The sequence below is a fragment of the Rissa tridactyla genome, chromosome 1 (genome assembly GCF_028500815.1).
Source record: "Rissa tridactyla isolate bRisTri1 chromosome 1, bRisTri1.patW.cur.20221130, whole genome shotgun sequence".
Taxonomy (NCBI): domain Eukaryota; kingdom Metazoa; phylum Chordata; class Aves; order Charadriiformes; family Laridae; genus Rissa; species Rissa tridactyla.
The window spans coordinates 218002004-218021916 of record NC_071466.1 but is presented as its reverse complement, the minus strand read 5'-3'; the positions used below and the strand labels follow the sequence as shown (position 1 = coordinate 218021916).

The 19913-nt window shown below is 47.8% G+C and overlaps 1 protein-coding gene across 8 annotated transcripts in view; it reads left to right on the top strand.

The window, feature by feature from the left end:
• Positions 1-19913, top strand: part of NRF1 (nuclear respiratory factor 1) — a 74024-nt gene that overhangs the window by 16162 nt on the left and 37949 nt on the right. For 6 of the 8 annotated variants that reach the window (XM_054187892.1, XM_054187893.1, XM_054187894.1 and 3 more), the window contains exons 2-7: positions 2935-3163; positions 5672-5786; positions 8028-8154; positions 8730-8870; positions 16233-16391; positions 18151-18348. In XM_054187892.1, the coding sequence (XP_054043867.1) occupies positions 2941-3163; positions 5672-5786; positions 8028-8154; positions 8730-8870; positions 16233-16391; positions 18151-18348 (963 nt within the window). In that variant the 5' untranslated portion in view covers positions 2935-2940. Of the gene's footprint in view, positions 1-85; positions 2808-2931; positions 3164-5671; positions 5787-8027; positions 8155-8729; positions 8871-16232; positions 16392-18150; positions 18349-19913 lie in introns of those variants that run through there. The other 2 variants (XM_054187898.1, XM_054187899.1) reach the window with 2 other exon arrangements.

Below are 19913 nucleotides of genomic sequence, written 5' to 3'. Positions count from 1 at the left end.
TAAGGTTTTGCCTGAAATCTTTTTTTTTTTTTTTCTTTTTTTTTACTCCCCATTTTTCTATGGCGATGGCAAAATAAGTTCCTTAGAAGGAGATGACGGCTGATTTTTTTTTTTTTTTTTTCAGCCAGAAATTTTCAGTGTGCTTCAATGTACCTCAGCATCTTAGTCCCTTCCTTACTGGCAGCATTTGAATCGCTGCTATTTTTGGATGGTTCTAATATTACAATCTGAGTTGTAAACAGGGTTGGACAACAGCAGCATCTAACTCTGGCAGCCTTTTAGGGAGGATTGTGAGTTTGAAGGTGATTTGGCTTTAGCCATAACCTCAGTGTGTTCGTAACAGTCTCACAACAGCACTTCTGCTGTTCCGCAGGCTTGAGTTCCGCTGGCGCATGCCCGGATAGAAAACAGAAGTTTGAAAACTTCTGTTTGTGGCCCAGATTGAATTTAGTTTCCCATCCGTACCATTTATGACCTTTTAGGGGATCTCTTAGTGTTTCATGGATGGGAAACTCATTTTCTTGGGGCAGTAATGTTAGTGGGAGTGTAAATATAGGAGATGTGCCTCTTCCCCAGCCTTCCCGGTACAGAGGGTGATTCTGATGCCATGGTCACCTTAGCATCTGGGCAGCTTCCAGTACTGGACTTGTACCCTGATACTTGTTTCTTTGTTTTAGCCACTAGACCATTCTTCCTTTCATCACGCACCAGCCAGCTACATAATTAAATATGTGACCAAGTCCTTCCTCCCATCTCAGTTGGGAGTACAGGTCCCTGGTTTAAACCAGACAGACTCTTCTAAACTGGGACCCTCAAACCACTGTCAAACCAGTATGACCTTAACGTTCAGAATATAGCTGTGCGTTAAAGCACTGTTGGTGTCTCATGGATGAAAATCCACTGCCTAAATAAAAAGTTCCCTTCTGCTTCTATCCCCCAGGAAGACGTCAAAATTAACGGAGTTAGCTTTCATGCTCCACAATGAAGTTGGTGTTACGTGTGGAAGTTACAGTCTCTTAGTAGAAGCCGTTCATTTTATGTGATTAGTGTTAGAAGTTGTAGAGTGCTGGAGAGAAACCAGCCAGCCAGAGGTGGAAAATAAAGGCATTCTGTAATCTGGACCCTTTTTTTGTGTTTTAGCTACAAACCCATGATGTCTATGTTAGAAGGCAGTTGCTGCGGCCTCCCTCTCTGGTCAGCAGAAGGAGGCTGGTACATCCCGAGGAGCTTGGCCTCCAAGGTCTGAATTATCAGTTAACCAGACAGAGTTCAGCAGGGCAAAAAGCTTTGGAGATTGGTTTTGGCTCTCTGGAAAGCTCAGTAAGGCTTTGGAAAGATGCACCTGGATTTCTTTGTATTAGTAAATGAGGAATCTTGCCAAAGTGGCTAAGTCAGATTTGGCTTCTCAGGCAGCCCAAGGCTGCTAAGGCGACTGCAGAAGGAATGAATTCACTTTGCAAATGAATACGTGGAGCTAACTCATCCTAAACCCTAGGATGTGATGGTTGGGAAACTTGATCTGTTGAGGGAGAGGGTGGCTGTCTGACTGCCCGCAGCCCTTTCAGGGATAACACAATGTTTGCAAAAGTCTTGGCCAGCTGGGCAAGTCCAGATGAGGTGATGGATTGCAACCACCCTCTGTGTGGCCGAAGTAGGGCAAGACCAGCATGGTTTGGTTGTTGTAATGTATGCAGCGTTGTTTTCATGGTAGTGGGTGTTTTGTCTTCAGTACACAACAGACTTCTTTGGGTCCTTCCAAGTCTCCTTTCAATTATCTTGGTCCTGCTGCTACATTAGAAACTTACCTCATCCCCTGTTCAACAACACTGAAAGCTTTTGAAGGACAAAGCCGTGTGTGATGGAATGGTTTGTCTGAGTTCATAGAGCAGTTACCCAGCCATGTATTGGAGGCCACTCTGTGGCCTGTGTCTGTGCTCCCATCTGCCTCCTCCTGACAAGCTGAATAGGTTTCCATGAAGAAGGTGTCAGTCAAGAGCTTTAAATTCAACGGCTCTACTTATGGGGTCAGAATTTGTTGGGTATATTATTGTTCCCTACAGCTGATCATCTCTTTCCTTCTGCTGTTTGCCCTGAGGCTTTTGGGAAATCTGTTTTTGAGGGATCTGTTTTTGAGGGTTGATGTGCTAATTCTTCTAATGTAGATTGAAAATATTTTAAGGATGTGCTGTTCCTTTTCCTCAAATGTATGGTAGACGCACACTGAAAATATCTGCGTACTTCTTGTCTTGTTCCTTCTGCGCAGATTTATGTTCATGGTGTGTGGTCCAGTGCCCTGCTGACTATGTAAGCTGCTGCTTTGCTCAGTGGTTTACCACGAGATGCATTAAATAAATATGCTTTGTGTAATATTTGTGTTTGGGTTGTAATGATTTTGCCTGCTTCCGGACTCTAAACAAGTAATGCAACAAAAGTGGTCTCCAGAACGCAACTTGCTGCCAGTAAACTTCTGTACTGGCATCCTCCTTTGTGTCCTGAGCCATTGAGGTTGGAGGAGAGAGATTGTGTGTTGCCCTTGAGCATCTTCCCTACGAGCTAGATGTTGAAGTAGCAAAAATAAGTTCCAGCTTTGGTCAGACCTCTGAATATGTAGTGGGTGAGGGGCACGTAATCTTGGGGCTACAAGGTCCTTAAAGGCCTTTCCTCCAGCAAAGATGACTGCCTCTGGGTGCCATGCCACGTTGTTTGAAAGTATGGATTTTCCAAAACTCTTAAACTTCAAGTTTCTCTTCTGGCTCCTGGTGTAGTCGTTATTTCCCTCTCATAGAAGACCACTGCCACTGGGAGAGGTAATCTCTGTTCCCTCTTGGTCCCAGCCTGCTCACCTAGCTGGCTCAGAAACCTTTGGCTGTCCTGCCTTATGGTACGTCAATGTCAGTAACCCCTTCCTGTGGTTTTTGTCTCCTCTGACAGTAGCTATTGATGGAAGAACACGGGGTGACCCAAACAGAGCACATGGCCACCATCGAGGCCCACGCAGTGGCCCAGCAGGTGCAGCAGGTCCATGTGGCCACCTACACAGAGCACAGCATGCTGAGTGCGGACGAAGACTCGCCGTCTTCGCCGGAGGACACCTCCTACGATGACTCTGACATCCTCAACTCCACGGCTGCCGATGAGGTCACTGCCCACCTGGCTGCTGCAGGTAAAGTCAGCGGGCTGCTCAGTGTCGTTCACCTAACATTGCATTCGTGCAGAGGTTGCAAACAGCGCTTTGAGGGTGGTGGGGGATCTTGTCACCCCACGGGATGCTCTGAATGCTTCCTTATTGCCCTGGCTTCAATAGCGCTTCTTTGCAAGGTCTGCTGGCTGCTTGACTCTTGCATCGTGTGTAATGTAGAGGTGCTGGGAATAAGAGACTGGTTTGTACAATAAAAATGGTCCCTGGTAAATGCTGCCTCAAATAACGAAACTAAAATACTGAATATGTCAAAGAGCAAGCTTATTTCAGGCCCATATAAACAACAGCAAAAATAACCCAGGAGTGCTACGCAAGCCTGCTTAGCCAGGGAGCTCACATGCTAAGCCTCTCCCAAGGAGATGTCACAAAGGGTCCCGGCATATCTGGACTGGGAAAGTATTTCAGAATCGCAGGCTCCTTCCAGTGAAGCCCCTCCCAAATGTCCTCCAGATTTGCCTTTTTTGTGCTTTAACCCCAGCCAGCAACTACGACCACACAGCCATTCACTCTCACCCCCCTAGATAGGGTAGGAAGAAGACGGAGAAAAAAGAAAAAAAAGAACTCGTGGGTTGAGATAAAGACAGTTTAATGGAACAGTAATGGAAAAGAAAAAAATAACCATGGTAAAAGAATATACAAAATAAATTATGCAATACAGTTGCTCACCACCTGATGATGGATTGCCCATCTCATCCCGAGCAGCGATCGCATATTCCTGTCCCCCCGACCAACCCTCTTTCATACACCGAGCATGATTGCTATGGTACGGAATATTCCTTTGGCCAGCTTGTCCTGTCTGTGCTCCCTCTCAAGCTCTGTGGGAAGCTGAAAAAGTCCTTGACTTAATATAAGCATTACTTAGCAACAACTAAAACAATATGTGTTATTGACATTATTCTCATACTAAATCCAAAACACTAGGAAGAAAATTAATTTTATCTCAGCTGAAACCAGGACAGCCTTGCAGCGCATCTGCCTCACTAGTAGGAAAATGCAGTGATAAATAAGCAGTCACAGGCTTGTCTGAGTCCTTATCAGACTTTATCTGAGGAATAAAGCTCTTGATGTGCTTGACTGAGCCTGTGAAGTTCCGCCACTCCACTGAGCATCTTGTGCCCTTTGCCTATTAATTTTCCAACCTCAGCTCCTGCAGGATTTTTAATTACCCCCTTCCCTTCTAGCACACAAGCTTTTCAGTCCCAGGTGGTGGTTGCAGGAAGGGGGTCTGGTGGCTCTCGCCCGGTGCAGGGGCAGCCTGGTGCCCCTCCAGCCCCTGACCAGGTGGGCACCCTGGGGCTTGCGGCTGTAGTTCGTGGCATGGGCCCGAGAGCCCAGCGTGGCCCTTCCTCGCTTCCCCAGAGCAAATGTTTTTCCAGCCCCCCAAAAGGCAGTGTTTTTATTATTGTTTTTCACAAGCACGGGATCGTTGGAGCACTGTGCAGCTGTGCTTACTGCGCTCAGCGTGGGTAGCACTTGAGTAATTCGTTACTGATTAACAAAACGTGGCTCTGTAGTGTCACCCAGAGCTCTGTCCGTTACTGTGTCCTGTCTCCCGGAGCAGCTGCCTAGAGAAAACATATCGTTGGATGCTACTTTTGTTATCATCTACCGGCTTCCACTGATCCAGTAGCTGCATCTTTGTTAAACACAAAAATATAGTGAGTTTTATGATCTTTCACCTCTGACATGTGGAGAAACTACACACAGAGAAGCTGAGTTCTGCTCAGGAATCAAAGGCAAGTCTTGAGCCTGCATTAGACCCGCAGGGCTTTTGGACTCGGACCCTGCACTCATTTCTGGAGATCACCGGTAGAAGTGCAATCCACTGCATGTTACTTGGTTCACTTCTAATTAACTTAATGAAACTTCCCCTTACATAGACTCTGTGTCTAGAGTTTGATCACGAAAGCAATAGTGCTGCCCTGCCATGGTCCCTGCTGTGCCTGAGGGGACCATTCCAGGATGCTGCCGGTGATTCGGGATTTACAGTTTCTTCCCCATCAGAGCTGGTCGTTAATCCCTGGGGAAAGCCTTGATCCCCTGATGCTGTAGTTGAAGTGTCCGAGCAGGGTTCATGGCATTGTATCCAGTCTCTTCTTCCCTGCCACCGCGATCTCCTTGATTGCAGGCATGTGTTTAAAGTCTTGGCGTACTTGAGAGTTTTTCAGTACGTTTGGAAGATGAAATACATAGTTATGTGATTGCAAGGAAAACTCTGGACTGGAATATGTGACTTTCACCTGGGACTGAGCTGGGACTTGCCAGACTGGAGAATGGAGCCTTTTGATGCACCTCTCTGATGCTGGAGAGGAGGGAGCCCAGCTGCTGGGGAGCTCAGCGGGGAATTCGGGTCACCCTGCTCCGTGAGCTGAGCCTTGGGACCCTTCCCTGAGGAGGGGACAATGGCAATGTCCTTTCTGGCCCGTTCCTGAGCTGTGTGTACTGATTCACCTTTTGTGATTTGATTTCCAGGCCCTGTGGGGATGGCAGCAGCTGCTGCCGTGGCAACGGGTAAAAAACGGAAGCGACCACACGTTTTTGAATCTAACCCGTCAATCCGCAAGAGGCAGCAGACGCGTTTGCTACGGTAAGGACTCCCGCCTGCACTCTGACACCCCACTCTGCATCCTCGATCTGTCTCCAGTGCTGTGCGTGGTGAGACCACGTGCTGTCCAGAAGTTGCCCAGCTTGGGGTTTTTTTTGGGCATCTTTTATGGAACTCAAGAGCTGTGTTTTAGCTTGCAGAAATGGGTTAAATTGCAGCTCTTATCATCTTTAATGTGATATTGTGATCACCAGGACTGACACAACCGTTCTGGTGGCATCTACCATTCTGTTCTAACCCAAGCTGGTCACAGAATAAATCTGTCATGGTAACATTGCCTTGCAAGGTATTCCTAGTGGGTTTAACAGCAGCTGGCCTGAGAATCTGGAGCTACAGCCCTATCCCAAATCTGCAGTGGCACAAAGGACTTATCTACCTAACGAAAAAAGACTTTTCTGCATTACGAAATGATCCTGTGAATAAATCTAGCGTGTGTGTACCTGAATTTCCTTTGCCAGCAGAGCCCGTTGTGTGAGCTCCGTGCTGAAGACTGACCCAGCCCGTAGTGCACAGTGCTGGGGGAGAATAATCGAGGGGAGATGCCTGCCAGAGCTGAAATACTTTCTTTGGCTTTAGAAATGTGCTCTGTAGACACCAAACTTCAGTAGCCCTTCAGGTGCTGCATTCCAGGTGCTCTGAGGCTGTCTGCCCGCCTGATGGCCACCTAGGAGCGCTGGTGCTGAAGTGTCTGCACAGGCGTTCCGCAAGCCTGGAGAGATCGCCTGCAGTTCCCTCCTCAGGAAACATTTGTAAATATTGGCTGGTACTATTTAATAGGTTTTGTAACAAGGCAATTTTTGCTTTTTAAACTGTTTTGGATTTAACGGGTTTATCTCACAAGAGTTGGAGTATTTGTCACCCCCTTACTTGCTGCCTTCCTCCTACGTGCACATTATTGCACTGAAGTAGCGATGGCCAGACTTTAATCTTTTCTCCTTCTCTCCTATTCTAACTCTTGTAAAGTTGATGAGAAATTAAGTTCGTTTTCTTATATTCTGCTTACTCATCTGCTGAGTTCCACAACACTCTTTGCACGTGATGATCAAACTGGAACGAAGTGGAGCAGGGTTAGTGTTAAATATATTCCCTGGGAGAGGACTTGTAGTGTCATTCTGTTTTTCCCTTCTCTCCTAACTCTGCAAACCCAGCCATGTTTATTGCAACGTTTCTGAAGAGCAAATTCTTTTCTCTCTTGAAATGTGAGCAATTTATTTTTAAATAAACTCCATATTTGAAGGAATTATTTCTTCTCCCTTTATGCAACAACTTTAATTTTACTTCATGCAAGTTACTGACAAAGTGCGTCGGTTTTTTGCACTCTGATCAGTTTGATGTGTTTGTGCTTGATATTTACACCCCTGTGAATCGAGTAGGAAGTTACAGTTTCTGATTCTGGGGGATCTCTGCGTAGCTTGTGGTGGGGTTGGTGCTTTTTTGGCAACGTGTCTGCTGCTAACAGCAGGTTCTGAAATGACCAGGGCAAATACTAAACTATCATCTTACAGAGCGTTCAGGTTATCTAGTGATAACTGCTACTGCTCTTTTGCTTTGTTCTGCCAACATTTCTGACACGTTTTCTTGCGTTGCTTAAAAGTGAGTAAGAGGCGGAAAGTAGATGATGGAACATTTTCTTCCTACGGAAAGATCATTCCAAAGGGGCTTGCTGACGTGGCAGGTGTCTGAATACATGGGTTTCCTCTGCTGAGCTGTTGCAATATTTCTGGTTCTTGCCTGTCGTGTAGCTGTCGGTTGACTGCGTACGGTCCTGGTTTGAGCAGGCCTTTGGCACTAGAGAATTGCAATGCACTGTTATGAGGCTGGATGTAAAATAACCTGTGTCTGCAGTCCCCTTTTGTTGAATCATTCAAGTTCTCTACCTTACAAGTTTACACCTAATACACTTACGTGGTGGCAGAGCGGATATGCAGACTCTTGCTGTCCTAGCTTTGCTGCTCTGGTGATTTCTCTACTTTTTACATGAATGAAAAAAGGAGAGAAGGGAGAATAATTGATATTTGAGCCGCTGGGCAACTGCAGGGAATGCAGCAGGCCTGCGGGAGCGGAGGATGCGGTATACGTGGCTGATCCTGACCAGCTGGGGCTCCGTTTCTCACCTGCTTTACAAATGGGGAGCATTAACAAAGGGAGCTAACAATGCGAAGGGTTGTGTTTCTGCTGGGCTTTCAGCTGATACTTATTCAGTGTTTTATATCTCTGTTTCAGGAAGCTTCGAGCCACGCTGGATGAGTACACCACCAGAGTGGGGCAGCAGGCCATCGTTCTGTGCATCTCGCCCTCCAAACCCAATCCCGTCTTTAAAGTATTCGGTGCTGCACCCTTGGAGAATGTGGTAGGTGTCTCTAGGAAAAGCTATGTAATAAATTGCTCACCTTCTCTGCAGGTGTCGTTCTGCTCAAGGCAGCCTTGCAAGCCTGGTAGGGATCTGAAGGTCATGTTTAAAACCCTGGAAATGGAACTGGAAGAGTGTAGGGACGTGAGGGTAGCACTGAGGTCCTGTCCCCGGTATGAATGGGTTGCCTAGCACATCTCACCAGGGTTGAATATCCTGGATTAAAAAGCAGAGGGAGCAGGTAGGGGTGACGTGTTTGAACTCAGCTCAGCTGTCAGTACTTGCAGACCAGACAGTAAACGGAGCAGATCCCAACCATAATAAGTCTTGCTTCAGAACTTTTCTTTTAATCCCATAAATACTTCCACTTGCTAACGTTACTCAGTGTTTCATCATCAGCTCTTCGATGTGGCCAAGTCTTCAGGGACAGTGGGTATTTTTTCTTGCCAGCTGTGGCGTTGTTTGCTCCTTCTGTTCTGCAGCACCTTGGGGAAGGTGGCTGGCCCTGCGTCCTTGCCCTCGCCTCTCCTGGTGGCTCCTTACCTTGTTTATCTGAGCTTAACGATTCCCCACAGGTACGCAAGTACAAGAGCATGATTCTGGAAGACCTGGAGTCCGCACTAGCAGAGCATGCTCCTGCGCCTCAGGAGGTTAACTCAGAGTTGCCGCCCCTCACCATCGATGGCATTCCCGTCTCGGTGGACAAGATGACCCAGGTAAGCAGCCAGAGATGGCAGAACCAGAGAGAGAGAGATATTGGGCATCTTGCAGTCACATCCTGTTCGTTTGCAGTGGAGTTTATGTCTGCGTCTCCAGGGGATGCATTTGGTGTTTTCTTTCCCGTGGGGCTGTAACAGCTCAGATAGTAGTTAGGTGTGACACTTTGTTATTGGTGCTTATTTTCTAGGTGATGCTGGTAAGGACTAGAGCTCAGGCTGCTGGGACTGTTCCCCTTTGAGCTGTTTTTGTCACCTCCCATAAACCAGGAACAGGGTAGCTATTTGTTCTGTACTTTGTAGTGATTTTTAGGCACCGAGGTCAGGAAGGTTGTTTGTGGAGTACTGTTTTGGCTTATCCTCCTTGGACATTTCTTGTATGCTCTAGTTTGCTCCCTCCTCTGTTTTCTGCTGTGGATTGGAGCAGAGGGGAGCTTGCCGATGGTTTAACTCCAGATCAGACCCTGAATGAGACAATTCTGAGGGAGCCAGGGATGTGGGGGACTCCCTTTCTCTCCAGGTCCAGCCCTTTAACCTCATTGCTAGGAGGAAGTGGAGGGGACACCCCAGGGAAGCTTCCTTGGTGTAGGAGGGATCATCTGTAGGGAAATCTCCTTCTCCTGGGGTACAGGACCTGAATGCAGGCAGGTGTGTTTTGCAGGAGGCTCTGGATACACTCGATCTGATGCACCGCAACAAATTTTAAGTGCTGAAAGCCAGTTTCTTCAGAGGGAGTAGCAAGAGGGAACGGTCAGAGGCTTTGGGCAACATACAAAGAGGCATTGTAGTAGAGCAAAGATGTGTGGTTTTCCTCTGTGCTCTACAGAAAAATCACATTCTGGTCAAAACACGATTTCCATTACTTAGGTGGCATCAGACAAGCTCACACTTCTAATAAAATTTTACAAAGAAGTATACGGTGCCTTGGCTGATAACATATTGTATTCCTAATCCATGACAACATAAGGCAAAATTTAGTCACTAGATTTTTAAGCCACTGTGCAAGGTGGTATCTGCAAGAGCTGTTGACAGGCAGCCTTTGTTTTGTATCATTAAGTTTCCCATGGAAATGGGAAAGTAAAAAATGGAAACATTTTATTTTTAAGGTAAAATGAGAGACCACAAAAAGATCACAGGTATGTAGCTCTGAGTTCATTTGTATTGGCAAACAAAACAGTCGTGTTTATCCGACTTCTTCATAGCTGTGTTGTTGCAGTAATTAACCTGAGTAACAGCAAGAGAGGTGCCTAGGGCGTAAAACGGGGTAGGAGGCATCTGTGTGGAGATCTGCGCGGGCAGAGGGAGGCCATCCTAGCGCTGTGCAAGTGGTGAAGCTGGAGGTGCTCGTACCCACAGCACGTGGGCTCTGAGGGAGGAACAAAGCAAATGAGTTGCTGCTGGTGGAGTGGTGGAAAGAAATGAGAGAGAGAGAGAGAAATGAGCATGGATGAATGAGACCAGGATGTGAGGTTGTTGCAATCCAGTAACACATCTGAGAAACTTTTCTGGTTTGCAGCGCACAGAATATGTGCACGTAAAAAAGGGCCAATAAAAAGATCTGTCAGCTGTTTGGCTGTTAATGTTGCACGTGCCATCAAAGCAGCAATAAAAGTGACAAGCTCTCACTTCAGAGAAGCCTTCAGCTGGATTTATAATGCATATTGTTTATTGTTTGTGATAGAGCTGGAAATTAAATATTTTAACATCAAAGGTTGTTGAAGTGGTTTTCTGGTTCTATTTTATGGATGAAATACTAATATCCATAGAATTCTATGGATAAAATACTAGTACTTTTCATGTTAAACTAAAAATAAGGTTGGAGGGGTTTTTTTCTTCCAAACGTGACATGGCCTTGGTTTTCAGGAAATCTTGCACAAAGGTTTGGCCAAGCCCAGTTGCCCCTGGGGTTTGATCGCTCTGCATTTCCACGCGTGAAGCAGCTCTCCAGTCCAAGGCAGTAGCTACTGGCAAGGCTTTTTTTCCCTGTCCCCCCCCCCTCCCCCAACACTCCTGTGTTCCCAGTCTTCTTGTGGCTCTGTTAGGTGAGAAACGGTTTTTCTTCTCCGTGGTCTGCAGGACCTTTGGTCAGCAAGCGTGCGAACTGCTGATGCAAGAGCGTAGCAACGTAGAGCCTCTTATTTCAAGTCCTCTGATGCTGCATTAGGGTAAAACAAGTATCTTTTTAGGAGTAGCCCTTGGCTTTTTAGTACAATGTGGTAACTGGAAACAGCTTTGTGAAGGTTTCTCCTGAGCTGTGGACAGAGTCTGTGCTCTTTGTACCCCGTTTGGCTATCCATCGCTGTCTCAGCCCAGCTGCTGTGGTGGGGACCCATGTTGTGGGCACCCAGCGCTGCTCTGCCTCGGTTTCCCCGCATATCACATAGGGATGATGTTTTATAAACGTCTTTAAAAAATACTTTGAGATCCTTGAATGGCTGCAGGCCACCTGAGGACAGAGCACTAGATTTAATGGACAAGACCGCAACTCCTGGGTGGATTTTCACAGCCCGGCAGGTTGGTCTGTCTTGGAAAACTTTCAAGGAGTGGGATGCTGCATGTGGTGCTCGGGAGATGATGTTGTTGCTGAAAGCATCCAGCTGCTACAGAGTTTTTGCCAGACTCGGGGGCAAACTTAAATAGAAACAAAGCACAGATATGTTGAATATGATGAGGACACCATGCTGTCTCATTTTTTGCCACAAATGCCATTTGAAATACATTTGTTTGAGAGAGTGGATGATAACTCTGACGCCGACTTCACCGCAACCTGTTGCACTGCTAGACGTGCCATCGGGGGTTTTTTTGTAGGAGCCTTGGTTCCCAGAGCTGCCAGTATAGTTCTTTGTATTTGCTAACAAGAAGTGAGGTTTTCTGAGTAAGTTGCATAAAGCCCCCTGGAAAACCAAAATATTTATAAATATAAATTGGGCAGCACAATTAAGAGGTGTGTCATGGGGAGCAGAAAAACGGGGCCTGTGCTTTCAGCAGCTGCAGGTGTCAGCAGGCAGGTGGTAGAGGCGTGAACTCCTCAACAAGGAGATGAAAATAACTCTCCTCTTAATTGCTCTGCTTCCCTGGTGGTCTTGAGGGAAATAAAGCCTTTACTAGCCTGAGCAAAGATGCTTCTATAAACTTGCGAATGGAGAGCATCACCCACCTCGGCTGTGCGGGGAAAAAACCCCCGTATCACAGTGGGGCTTTAACCCTGCAGCCATTACACAGAGAAATCTTGTTGCTTTACGGACTTTGTCTACGTTGACGCTACACGTCAGAGCTGAATTTGCCCCGAAACTCATTCTCGGTTGCTCTCTGATATGATTAGGGAATAAGATTGGGTAATGATGAGGTCGATGCTTCAGTCAGCTCTCACTGAGGTCACTAGAATTTGTTTATACTTTCTGAACAGGTGATTTGTCCTTTAATCTGATGTTTTTTAAACTTAACGATTTGCAGCCTGCTTATACAAGCTGACAAAGTTTATCCAGGCCTCTCAAAAATCACCTTGACGTCTGTTTGCATGCTGCCCTGCAAAAAGCTTTAGCACAAACAGCAGATACCTTTATGCACGTGACAGTTTGTATGCAGGAGAAGCCGAAAGATGGTAACTAAACTCAGTTTGTGGCTGTCGGATGCTCTCCTTGGAGGTGCGGAGGTGATCCCCCAGCGCTGGATCCCATCACCCGGGTACAAGGTTTGCTGATGCTCCCTTCTGGTCCGTGTCAGAGGTGTGGTATGGGGACAGCCTGTGTTTCTGCTCTCCCAGCAGGTCGCTGGCGTGGGGCAGAGGGAGCATCCTTGTTTTGTGGAGGAGGGAGCTCAAAGTTAGGAATCGAGTCCCCTGCGCAGCTGAGCTCTAGCACTGGCTGGTTGTACCAGCAGTGGGAAGGGTAGTGAGCCCTACAAGGTATTGGATACAAGGATGAGTGTCTACTTCTGCCATGCAGGCAGCTGCCTGCTTTTATAGCATTTAAGCTCAGAGCCTGCTTCGTGCCTTCATGCAAGAACAAGCAGTCGTGTCCAACGCTCAGATTGCCAAGCTCTGCTAGGAGGTGGTGATCCTGAGAGGGACAGCCTGGTCCCCCAGTGTGACTCTGAAACATTAGAACTACTCGCTCATTCTTACGACTTGAGCACAGTTTCAGGGTGGAAGAGAAGAAGGATTTGCATAAAGAGCAAATCCACGAGTAGACACTTCCGCGGGGAGACCCACGGCACCTCCTGCTTTTTGCACGGATGACCAGGTGGTTAGTTTTGCGTTGGATTCCTGTGCTGTGTCTGCTGAGTGCCATCGCTTCTCGTTGAGGACGCCCAGGCTGACCCTCATCCCTGTCTTTGCTGTGATGAATTTATGACAGCGGTGAGCCCGCTCTCACCCTGCCTGCCAGAAAGCACCCAGCAGCGAGACCTCGCAGAGTTCGGTCAGGGCCATGTGGGTTTTCACAGCAGGAAATTCATGGTGACAGCTTGGTTGCTGCCTTGACAGATGCCTGGCTTTTTAATCTGAATGTTTAAACATTAATTGGGACTTTTAAACCTAAAAGACATTTAGTCTAAAATTGGCTGTGGCAAAAAGAAGGGCCCGTGAACAGAATACCTGGGTGCTTTGCTGCAGTTGCTGCTTTGCCCTCTTCCACTTTGAGGTGCAGCCGAGGTCCTGCGTGGACTCGACTGTGCTTTTCCCGGGTGCTGCTTTTTGGAGATCCTGTCGCTGAGCTGTTGGGACAGGTAGAAAATTCCCAGCATGGGTTTTGCTCCGGTCTAGAAACCACTTTCCTTAGCAGGCCATAAATCTTAAAACCAGAGCATTGCTGGGTACTCTGCGCCCAGGACAGCTTGTTGTTCCCAGCACTGGAGTGCAGTTGTCTGTGCTTTGGGCCATTGCAAATGGTAGAATCACAATTAGCTCGCTACCACTTAAGTTAAACCACTTAGAAGGCACTCAGACTGTGTACCAAAGGGTGCAAAAGAAATATTTTTTACAGTTTCTCTTATATGAGCCCTTCCCAGACCTGGTGACTGTGCATGACTGTGGAAATTGGAGTGAGCTGCTGGGATTTTTTTTTTTAGCGGATGTTGAATTCGGGTGGTTTGTGGATGGAGTCTGCAGAACGCGTGTCTCCCCCAGATGAAGTGGTCGCACCGGTTCCTCCCAGCGGCGCCCCGAGAGATGCGGGGTCTTTGTCTTGGTGCCGTAGCCTCTGTCAGAGCCCTCTGAGCTGCCCGGGTGAGGTCTCGTTATGGCACTAATTAGAGAAGTCCTCGCACTGGAGCAGGTTGTAACGCCACTGCTGATTGTCTTCCCGGCGGATTAAAGACAAACCCTCCTTAACAAGTGCCTTGAGTAGCTTGAGCCTCTGAACTCCCTAGGACCAGTAATTAATCCATCTGGTAACAAGGAGCATGGCTTGCAGATAGCAATTCTGGGAAGGAACTTTTAACTGTTTTTGCACCAGGCAACTCAGTGCCCTCAGCAGGTTTATTTGAATAAATGAGGCCTCAACTGGGGAACCTGAAGCGTGTCAGGGTGGCGGTTGGCCCTGCAGTGGAAGGTGCGTTATGGACAGGCTTGGCCTGGGCTGGGAAAAAGGGCACCAAAGTGTTTTTTTTGTGCCTCCGTTTATTATTCAGGGTTTTGGTACAGCTTCTCTGAAATGGCTCAGGGTGTCCATGGAGTGGAGGAACTGAAATGCAGCTGCTTCTCTGAGCAGGGGTGGTTCTTCTAGGGTGGGCAGCAGATAGGCTATATATGAACACACAAGTATACTGGAATTTTATTGCCTTTGAAGTCCCTAGCCACTGTTGCAAACTGTATGCGATGTAGTAAATCGTGCATACAAAGAAATTGTTTTATTTTTACCAAAACACATTTCAATTTTTCTATTTAACTGGGTGAGCTAGGGCCCATGTTACATCTTCCAGTTGGGCTCTGGCTTTGAAGAGCAGTCCTGTGTCCGAAAGAGCCGCTGCAGATCCCAGCACATTTAGCAGTGTGCTTAGGGGTTTTGCAGAGACCACAGGGCCAATCTGCAGTCTCCTGTTCCTCTGAAGCCTTCCTCCATTCCTCTGTCAGACAGATGTTACTGGGGACTTTAGCACGTACTCCCTATGCTAATGTGGAAAAGGCAGCATGTAAATGAATTGATTTAAAGCTTGGAGCCAAAGGATACAAGATCCAGACTGGAACCAGGATGTCATTCAAGCAGGATCGTGGCTGGGAGAAGGGATGCTCTTATGGCAGAAGAACGGGGATGGGTGAAAAGTTCTCTACGAGCTGACCCGTGTCTCTGCTAGCTGGGACCACATCATGGCTGTGGCAGCGACCGATGCTGGCCCTGGCACGCTCTTCCATGGCTGTGCCCCAGAGCCCTGAACGTGCTGGCATCTCGGGGTTGTGAAGTGGCCCAAGGACTCCCAGCGGCACTGTCACAAGCTCAGATAACTTGCCCTTAAAGCTATGAAGGGATGCAGGGAGGTGTTCTTAAATGCAGCTATTTAGCTTTAAGTTAACATGGTTTTCTCCGATGTATGTGGTCGTGAGCTCTGCTTCTCTTCCTGCTCTGTTTCTGCAGCTGAACCAGCCTTTTCCTGAGGCTCCAGGCAGTGTCTAGTACAAAACCCAAATGTGTCATAAAACCCCGTGTGAGTTTTGTAGTCTCTTTGATAACGCTGAGGCTATTACTTGCTCTTGGTGACACGTCTGTTTGATTTGATCTGCAGGTCTATTTTTAAGGTATTGTCTCCTGATGGTAAAGGCGGTCACTGGTTGACCAGTTTCTGTGGGTGCTAAGGAGAAGTAAAATCAGCTTGAAAGGTGTCCCCACTCTGGCAGAAGTTAAAAATAGATTCAGAAAATTAGTCCAGTGTGTGTTATGTTCTGCAGGGGTGGAGAAGTGTATGTGCAAGACTGGCTTTTTACATTCGAGGGGCTCACTGAAGCGCCATCCTCTTTGCAGCACCTGTGTAAAATGTACGTCAGCTCACGTCTGAGTTCCTGTCGCTGTGGGGATGTTGAGTGTGGGTTTTCTCTGTGCTATTCTGATGTAGTTTTTCTTCTCCCTTTCAGGTTGGCTAGCTCTTTTCATGGTAGTGTTTGAACCATGAAGTGTGTTAATGCTGCCTGTGTTTGTGCCTTACTGTTGTAATTGGGTCACTTAATTTTGTGTCTGCTCTTCCACGTGCTACTAAGCTGTTCTCACCTGAATCTCGGGAGAAGATGGTGAAGTATTTGTCCATCTTCCTGACACACTCAGGCCAATTGATGGTTCCAATAGGATGGAAGTTAAATGTAATAATTCTGTACTATGCACCTCAAAACTACCAGAGATATGAGTTCTTAAAAAACTCTTATGCGGTTTGTTCCAGGCACAGCTGCGAGCTTTCATCCCCGAGATGCTGAAGTATTCCACAGGTCGCGGGAAACCAGGCTGGGGCAAGGAAAGCTGCAAGCCCATCTGGTGGCCTGAGGACATTCCATGGGCCAACGTTCGCAGCGATGTCCGCACAGAGGAGCAGAAGCAGCGGGTATGTATCTCCCACGTCTGTCTGCCTTCAAATTGAGCACAGGGGCTTGCAACCAGTTTTTGTGGGAATAGCTTTCTCCTCGAGTGACAGAAGAAATGATGACATCGGCCCTTCCTTGACTTTGTGTCAGACATTCAGCCTGGGAGAGCGATGAGAGAGGCGTAACCTTCGATCTGCTCTGTCCCTGCTGGGAAGGTGTGATGAGCAGGTATTTGAGCCTTTCTGCAGTGGGTGCCCTTTTCACTAGCTGCAGAACCTGCTGGCCTCTGTGGCCTTATGAAGCAGCCTCCCCAGCCTGAGACAAGTCTACTCTCCAAGTATGCAGGTCGTTTATCATTGAGTCTGTATCGTGGTGTCTTGAGGACTTTGAAGGGATACTGTCCCACCCTAAGCAGCAGGGACCTTGTATTTAAAGAGAAGCAGTCAAGGATGTGCAATGGTGCCAGGAAAAAATGAGACAACTCAGTGAAAAGGTCTTGGGTATCAATTCTGGCCATGGATCCTGTATGCAGGTGATGTTTCTACCAACCTGTCACAAAGAGAATCAAAGCTACCAGGGTGTCCAAGTGGCAGGACTTGTGCAGGCTGATGTAGGTCTGGTTGGATGCCTAGTGAGGCTGGAAATGGTGCTGTGGCAGTCGGTGCTTTCCTAGGTAGGGATGGTTTTCTACTTGCTGGCCCCAATCCCTTAGTCAGAATTCCTTGAAAGCTGGCGAAACAGATTTCATTGAGAAGCTTCACTTTCCCTTGGCCAGATGTGCTCATTCTGTATCAGTACACAGCAACGCAATAGTTCTCCAGAGTGGTTTTTTTAGTCTTGTGGAAAGCGGGGAGATGAGGAGAGAGGGATTAGGTGTTGGGGCCTTTGGTTTGTTTGAGAATTTGTTGAAAGCCGCCCAGTTGGGTCACGACAACCCCATGCAGTGTTATAAGCCTGGGGCAGAGCGGTTGGAGAGCTGCCTGGCAGAAAAGGACCTGCAGGTGTTGGTCGACAGCTGGATGAATATGAGCCAGCAGTGTGCCCAGGAGGCCAAGAAGGCCAACAGCACCCTGGCCCGCATCAGGAACAGTGTGGCCAGCAGGAGCGGGGCAGTGATCATCCCCCTGTGCTGGGCACTGGTGACACCCCACTTTGAGTGCTGTGTCCAGTTTTGGGCCCCTTGCTACAGGAAAGACATTGAGGGGCTGGACCGTGTCCAGAGAAGGACAATGGAGCTGGTGAGGGGTCTGGAGCACAAGTCTGGTGAGGAGCAGCTGAGGGAGCTGGGGGTGTTCAGCCTGGAGAAAAGGAGGCTGAGGGGAGACCTTCTTGCTCTCTACAGCTCCCTGAAAGGAGGTTGTAGAGAGGTGGGGATCAGTCTCTTCTCCCAAGGAACAGGCCATGGGACAAGAGGAAAGGGCCTCAAGTTGCGCCAGGGGATGTTTAGACTGATATCAGGAAAACTTTTTACACTGAAAGGGTTATCAAGCATTGGAAGAGGCTGCCCAGGGAAGTGGTGGAGTCACCATCCCTGGAGGTATTTAAAAGACGGGTAGATATAGTGCTTAGAGATATGGTTTAGTGATGGTTTTTGTCAGTGCTGGGTTGATGGTTGGACTCAATGATCTGAAAGGTCCCTTCCAACCGAGGCAATTCTATGGTTCTATGATTCAATAAAACCCAGTAAAGATAAGCACGGAAATCACAGCAGTAGCAGAGCTGTGGTGGTTCAGAAAACTTACGCTGAGTCTTCACTCTTTTTTTTCATTCTGCTGGTAGGTGTCGTGGACCCAAGCGTTGCGGACTATCGTGAAGAACTGCTACAAGCAGCATGGGCGCGAAGACCTGCTCTACGCATTTGAGGATCAGCAGACACAGCAGCAGACTACGACCACACACAGTATAGCGCACTTGGTGCCGTCACAGACAGTGGTACAAACCTTCAGTAACCCTGATGGCACCGTGTCCCTCATCCAGGTGAGTGAAACCCTCCAGCTTTGCGTTTCCAGCACGGCTGACTCGGGATCAAGCTGCCTGCGTCAGGGAGGCAGTTTAGAGTAAACTCCTTTTGGTGGCTTAACTTGTCCTTCAAGAATTTTGTCTTTATCTGTATGTCTTAGCCTGCAGGCTTGTTAACCCAGTTCTCCCACCCAAAGCAGCAGTCTCATCCTCTCTTCCCCACTCCCATCCCTAGTTCTCCTGTTATGTACAAGCATTTCTGCAGCTATTCAGTCAAGCGATTCGGGGATCTGACCTGGATTTAACAAAACCCATTTACAAACAAATACAGTTCATCATGTGGCCACACAACGCCTGTGGTGGCAATGGGATGGAGCGATGGGAGGAGAGGTGGTGGGACTGCCTTTCATAGCTTCATCTATGGCATTAGGTATTTCTGTGCCCCCTGTTCTTCATCTTACGCTTAAAGTGTAATATATATATTGCACACACCAAATATGTATTTATCCTCCTGATGGCCCCTGCAGTAAAGATGCCTCTTACGCCGTTTTACAGAGGGGATTCAGGGCAGAAGGGGCTGTGCATTGAGGCGGTGGCTGTGGCGCTGCTGTTTTCCCTGTGTTCCCGGTGTGGGGAGGCAGGTTCTGGCAGCTCAGGATGTCAAAAATTTAAGTGCTCACTTGAAACTTCCCAAGAACTCCTCGTGGGTGTGGGATTTGAACCTGTTTCCCCTGTGCCTCAAAACCACCACTGCCCTCTTGTACCCAACTGGCCCAGCGGCTTGTCCCTCTTCAGCATCACATTTTTGGTAAAATCTCAGATGTTTTCTGTTGGCTGTTCTCATCTCACAACCATGACGATAAAAACATGGTGTGTGAGTTTGTTTTAGGTTTTCCCAACGGAAAGCTTTTCAGTGATTGTTACGGCTTTCTATTCCCCCCCACCAAGGCCTGGCAGACTTGCCAAGCTGGTTCTGTTTTCTCATCTGCTAACGTACGTTTTTACTTTGACTGGTGTTCTGTCAGGTGCTGGGCATCTGAGATCCCATTGACTTTCTAGCATTTATAGGTTTAATTCTCCTTAGAAACAAAGCTGCACGTTTCCCTGCCTTTGTCTTTTCCCAGCTGTTAAATGGGGTAATTTCCAAAGACAGTGGGGTATTGAGGATGAACTAATGTTTGGCAAGTGCCTGGAGACGAGAGTCCCAGTGAAGGGTAAGCAAGGAGCATCATAAATGAGAGCTGATGTGCAGGATGTTCTGATCCAGGACTACTCGGTGGCTTTTTAAGTGACTTCTGTCCCGTGGGAGAAGCGTGTTGGCTCCACTGGCGCACCACGCTCGCACCTGGAAATGGCACTGGTGTCCCACAGCTGCTGTTTGTGAAGCTGGGAGGATAGAGAGGACTCTGTCTTCTACGTGAACGTAGGGGACAGCATGAGGGCTGTGCAAAACTTGCTTCTGGGCCATATCCACTCTGGAAGCTGCCATAGATTAACGTGGCTGTAACGTGTGATTTCCTCCCACGGCCCTTTGAGACAGCTCTGTATTTTCTGTGAGCTCTGCAATTACTCTTGTTCACTGT